This window comes from Malus sylvestris, chromosome 3, assembly GCF_916048215.2.
Source record: "Malus sylvestris chromosome 3, drMalSylv7.2, whole genome shotgun sequence".
In the NCBI taxonomy this organism is placed as follows: Eukaryota; Viridiplantae; Streptophyta; class Magnoliopsida; order Rosales; family Rosaceae; genus Malus; species Malus sylvestris.
The window spans coordinates 22095576-22101953 of record NC_062262.1 but is presented as its reverse complement, the minus strand read 5'-3'; the positions used below and the strand labels follow the sequence as shown (position 1 = coordinate 22101953).

Below are 6378 nucleotides of genomic sequence, written 5' to 3'. Positions count from 1 at the left end.
AAACTTAGCCCAAACCATTTTTATGAAAGTTTCCTAATTTTTTTCAAGTTCCTTGTGGCGAGGCACTAATTTTGAATTGATTCCTATAGTGAAAAAAACTATTTTTTTTAGTACAACGATATATTTTATACTAAGAGGAGGGGAGAGTTCAGCTAAGCACACAATGGGCAACGTAATTTCATATCGAATTCGCCATTCACAAAATTCGAATATAAGACCTCTCATTTACAAGTGAAGAGAAATATCACTAGACCGTAGTACTGAGTGGCTAACAATGTGGTTCAAATTCGCCTTTCATGATAATCAAACCTAAGACCTCACTTACAAATGAAGAGGAATATTATTAGACCATAATACTAAGCGGCCATGAAAAAATTATTAATCATGCCTGTGTGGTGAAGCCCGTTAACGATGTTTCCTCAACCATTATAAAGAAAAAAAATGCAATATATTTTAACTCAAAGAAAGTATTAATCGAATTTAAGACCTTTCACTTACAAATAAAGAACAAAAATATAGTTTAACTCAAAGAAAAAAAATAAGATTACAAAAAAGAAATGGCCCACAGTGAGAGACATGAAATATGGAAGAAAACAGAAACATAGGAAGAAAACAAACGGAAAAGGCGTGTGTGGTGTTGCTTCCTACAAAGTGGGTGTGGTCTGCAGCTACCCCTTATCACTTTATCTTTCACTCTCCTTTCTCAACCTCAACCTTCATTTTATCATCCAAAATTTTAATTTCATTGAATTATTCTAGTAATTCATGTCCATACATATTTTAAATATATTTTTATAACTACATTTTCTACTCCTACATTATCCTAGTTTCTTGTTTGGCTTGCATTCTTTGGTTTTTAATTTTTTTTTAATTTTTTTTTCATTTTCATTTAAGTTGATTTGTACAAGCAGATGTTGCTTTAACCCAGTGACAGAAATCAATTATATTTTGTACTCTGTTGCGGGTTTGATCCCGCCGAATCTCCTCCCTTCCTGACAACTAACTATCTAACCCACTAACGCTATCACTCTACTAAAAAGAAAAAGAAAAAAGGTGGTTTTTCGAGTGTACTCTTTTTTGTACTCAAGTTTTACGCTCTCTATATTTATATTAAAATAAAGAAATAAGGATTTAAGGTAAGTCATAAAATGAGTCAATTACAGAAATTTGGTCCCAAACTGGCGATCCATGAAAGTTGAACATAAAACTTCTCACTTTTTGTTAGTTGTATAAAACTTCTCTCACAAAATTAATACAACCATACCTTATTTCGTTTAGATTAGAATATTACTCAACTAAAAAACCGAATTGAAATAAAATTTATCTCTATACAACAAACATTTGGATAAGAAATTAGACTAAGACACATAGTGAGAATAATAATTTAATTTCGAGCTCGTCATTTATAAAAGTCAAACACAATCTCACTTGCATATGAAGTGAGATATACCATTGGACTGCGATGACGGTGGAGAAATTAAAATAAAGCTTAACTCATAATTATTATTTTAAATTTTCGAAGTGGAAATCCAATGCAGAAATGAAATGAAAGAGGGTTTCGTTGGTGTGGCTCTTATCTGCCACGTTTTGAGAAAAGTGGGTCCCCGTCAACATCCCGCCCACCTCCTATCGTAGAAATATAAAAAAAATAGCTTAAAGAGGAGAGCAGGCACTTGTCTTGTGCTTTGCTTTGCCATCAACACCCAGAAGAGAATTCTGTTCTCTTCCACTCGTTGCCTTTGGGTACGTAAAAACTCATCTTCTTCCTCTCTTCTCTTTTCATTCATTCTATACACACACACACACACACACACACACATATATATATGTATGTATGTATCTGTATATCGACATATTTCTGATGATCAGTTGGCGTTTATACTATATATCTGTTTTCTGAATTTTCTGCCTTCACTTTTGTTGTCATGCTTTTACCTCTAATCTCATCTACATCACTTTTGTCTCTTAATCAAATACAAGATATATATTCATCTTCAGCCTCATAGCTTCCTTTTCCAATTGGTGTTGCACGAAAACTCCTCCGCAAAGTCGATTTATCACCAAGAACATTCCAAGTACAAATTGACTGAAATTATGGAAAGGAAAGCAATAAAGCTCTTTAATAATCAATTCCATACAAAACCTAGAATAATTAACATGAAAATATGATAAATAATGCACCTATCTCACACACACACACACATATATATATATATATGTGTGTGTGTGTGTGTGTAATTTAGTGTGTGTGAGTGTGTTTTTTGTTTGACCCCAAATTTAAATAGTTCTATATTAGCTTTTGTTTTCATTCAAAATATAAACAGATTAATACTCCTAATTCAGTTTTTAGTTTTATGTTAAGGGTGTTCTTAGTTCAATTTCAGTATGGTTCAGGTACGTAAGGAATTTGAGGTCGCGTTTGGTGTCTAGGATTAGATTGTAATGGATAATTCTCTTTATTTTTCTCTTCATAGTAAACAAATAATACAGATGTTTGCACTGATATTTGTATCATTTGTATTTCTACAAAGGTTTTCAATTCAAATTCAAACGATTTTCACAATTAATCATCAATTAGAGCATAACAAGTGGATGGATGAGTTTTTTTTTTTTTTTTTTTACTTCAGTTGGACTTTATTTACTGTTTTTGTATAAAACTTAAATTATCGACGTGTATGTATGTCTAGTAAATAACATACACAGGTATGTTGATTCTCGCTCTACTCTATGTGCAACCTCTTATTGCAGGCTCAATATCGATACTACTTTTAAGAAAATAGTTGAGAAAATGAAGCTCCAGCAGTCATTAGCAGTAATATTTTCTTGTTTTAGGCCAGAGAGTTGTCCTCAAGAACACACATAGCCGATACTAGTTTTATTGAAATACTAGAGGAAATTAAGGAAATTAAAAGGCTTAAATTTGGCTGGTGGGGACAAAAGAATCAAGGCCATTAGCCTGCACTGCAGAAAAAGAATGGAAGATTGAACCCCCTCTGCTATATTTTTCCGAAACACTGTCAGTATCATTTTCACAGCATCGACAGTCGACGGACTAAAACCGTCGTACTACTACTTAGTCCAAATGATATTGTGTATTTTACGATTGTGGACAACGCATATGAAATGTATTCCCTGATAGGTACATAGTATGTCCGTGCATAGGTGTGTGTGTGTGTGAAAACACAATAGTTCTTTTTGTTTGTCTGAGGCTGAGTTCAAACTTCAAACTAGAAACCTGCACAGATGGAGAATGCTTTTTTTCGGTGAGGCTGAGGTTAAATCTTTAAGTTGGTTTGCAGCTTAGGTTCGGCTCAATTTGTGAGCCTGCAGGGAGGTGAAAATGGACTACGTTTATGGACCAGGAAGGAACCACCTCTTTGTTCCAGGCCCGGTCAATATTCCGGAGCCAGTCCTTCGGGCCATGAACAGGAACAATGAGGATTACCGTTCTCCCGCTGTCCCAGCAATGACCAAAACTCTGCTCGAGGATGTGAAGAAGATTTTCAAGACTACATCTGGAACTCCATTTATGATCCCTACCACAGGTATCTCAATAACTATTATGGTCTTAGTTTTTTCCATTCAGTTGTAATGTACTTTTCAGATTAGTTCTTTCTTTTATCACATCTTGTGAAAAGTTGTTTGTAGTGTCTCAGTATTATACATGGTCTGAACAACTAGAAGCGATCTTACGTTCATAATTAGGTTAATTGAGTGTGAATGGCTAAGTTCTTTATAACATTACTCTAAATTTTTTTAGGCACTGGTGCATGGGAGAGTGCACTTACAAACACATTATCTCCTGGAGACCGGATTGTATCTTTCCTGATTGGCCAATTCAGTTTACTGTGGATCGATCAGCAGCAGCGCCTTAAGTTCAATGTGGATGTTGTAGAAAGTGATTGGGGCCAAGGTGCCAACCTTGACGTTCTGGAATCAAAAATTGCAGAAGATACAGCGCACACTATAAAGGCAATATGCATTGTTCACAATGAAACAGCCACCGGAGTCACAAACAACTTGGCTAAAGTCAGAAAAATACTTGGTAGGCTTGTCTTCTTCTATGCCTGATTTAGCTTTCATTTTATATCCGTAATCTGCTTGTGTACATGTTCTATTATCAGTTCTAAAATGGTTGTCTATATGCTTATGTATGTGGCTCTCTATTATCTATCCGAGGCAGAGCCACAGAGTACTTGCAGACATCAGTTAATCTTAGTCACATTTTCTTCCTTTCTCTGGATACTTACTTTTCTTACTCGTCAGTTACCTTCATGGAATGCTTCTCATGCTTTTTCATTGAACTCTCAGATAACTACATGCATCCGGCTCTCTTCCTTGTCGATGGAGTGTCTTCCATATGTGCCCTTGATTTCCGTATGGACGAGTGGGGGGTAGATGTTGCTTTAACTGGCTCTCAGAAAGCTCTTTCCCTCCCCACTGGAATTGGGATTGTGTGTGCAAGCCCCAAGGCTCTGGAGGCATCTAAAAGTGCAAAATCCGTGAGGGTGTTCTTCGACTGGAATGACTACTTGAAGTTCTATAAGTTGGGAACATACTGGCCATACACCCCTTCCATCCAGTTGCTGTATGGGCTGCGTACAGCACTTGATCTTCTTTTTGAGGAAGGACTTGACAATGTGATTGCAAGACATAGCCGTTTGGGCAAAGCAACAAGGTATAGCTTCTGGTTACAACTATTCGTCTCCCAATTGTTTACTGTTGTATTGCATTAAATGGGGTATTTGAACGTTGCCTACAACTTGGAAGTGCAGGCTTGCTGTGGAGGCATGGGGGTTGAAGAACTGCACCCAAAGCGAGGAATGGGTGAGTGACACAGTGACTGCTGTTCTTGTTCCTCCATACATTGACAGTACCGAAATTGTGAAAAGGGCATGGAAAAGGTACAATTTGAGCTTAGGCCTAGGCCTGAACAAAATAGCCGGCAAGGTTTTCAGAATAGGGCATCTTGGCAACCTGAATGAGGTAATGTCAATCCTTTGCATCTTACATTATTTACATATTTCAAGCACCATTCGACATCAGTTGGAATGGAAGTACAAAAGGAAGTGGACCTATTTTCGGCTTAAACTGGATATCATGTAATAGAGCAGGTAGAAACTAGCCTATTGACCTCGCTCTGTCAATTACGCTCTATATGAAAATGGGAGAACACAAAAATCTACAAATGATAACATCACTTCAATGAGGCTTGTTTATAGCACCCAATTCATTTATTTATCATCCTCGAAGTTGTGCTATATACCATATGTTTTTCATTGTTGTTTGTGTAAAGAGAATGGGGCAAAAGTTAAACTTAACGATACGTATGAACATCATTGGGAAAGCTTGCAATGCAAGTAAAATGAAACGGTTATAATGGAGTACAAGGTTTACGCAGTAACTTTCTCAGTTTTTGATATCCGATAATTATTCTGTTTCCAGTTGCAACTGTTGGGTTGTCTTGCTGGTGTGGAGATGGTGCTTAAGGATGTCGGATACCCTGTTAAGCTCGGAAGCGGAGTTGCAGCAGCCAGTGCATACTTCCAGAACAATACCCCTCTGATCCCTTCCAGGATTTGATTCACAGTTTATCTGTGTAATTCATTTTGTTTCAGGATGCTCTGTAAATAATGCATATTTGTTCCTCCTCTTGCACTCTTTTGAGGCTAAACAAAATTACCTACTTGATATAGACATGGTTCATATATCTGATTCAATTCGAGTACAATCTACTGTTTGTGTTTGTTTTGAATGATAGCAGCCATGAAAGTTTTTCTGCAGACATAAAGATGGCTTTTGTATTACATAAAAACATAATTGCGTTAGACGCGAACTCTACGCTCTCTCTCTTCTCTCCCCCTTCATCATGTCAACAGACTCCAACTCAACACTCTCTCTAATCTCTCGAATCGTCGCTGCACTCTCTGCACTCCTCCTCCTCCCTCTGTCAACAAACTCAACACGTCGGCCGTCGAGTCATCGACCACTACACCATATTTCAGATCCACACTTCCACGCTTCCACCTCCAACAACCTCCAAATCGAAGCTTCCCTAATCTGAAGGTGCCAAACTTCATGAAATTATTCTACCTTGATTTCGGTTTGGATTCTGAAATTGAGGATTAGGGTTTTCAACTTTCAACTTGGGGCTTTAGAATTACAATTAGGATTTTTGTTTTGAAAATCCCCTGATTTCAATTACTGCTTGATTTCTTTCTATTTGGTTTTCTGCTTTTGAATTTTGATCGACGGCTTCTTTGATCTTTGACTCTTTGATTTTTGAGGGTTGTCTGCAAATTTAGGATTATGACGCAGCACGAAGCAATGAAAGGGTTACCAGCGTAATCCCTTGTAGAACAAAGTTTACTGGAGTCC

At 37.0% G+C, this 6378-nt stretch overlaps 1 protein-coding gene across 2 annotated transcripts; it reads left to right on the top strand.

Annotated features, from left to right (window-relative positions):
* Positions 1-1593: 1593 nt before the first annotated feature.
* Positions 1594-5731, top strand: LOC126615640 (serine--glyoxylate aminotransferase). 2 transcript variants are annotated; one of them, XM_050283499.1, is made up of 6 exons: positions 1594-1743; positions 3300-3545; positions 3761-4045; positions 4312-4678; positions 4776-4986; positions 5446-5731. In XM_050283499.1, the coding sequence occupies exons 2-6, from the start codon at positions 3341-3343 to the stop codon at positions 5581-5583; spliced, it is 1206 nt and encodes a 401-aa protein (XP_050139456.1). In that variant the 5' UTR covers positions 1594-1743; positions 3300-3340; the 3' UTR covers positions 5584-5731. The 2 variants fall into 2 exon arrangements, with proteins under 2 accessions (XP_050139456.1, XP_050139457.1); XM_050283500.1 differs by lacking the exon at positions 1594-1743 and having other exon boundaries at positions 3278-3545.
* Positions 5732-6378: the final 647 nt, after the last annotated feature.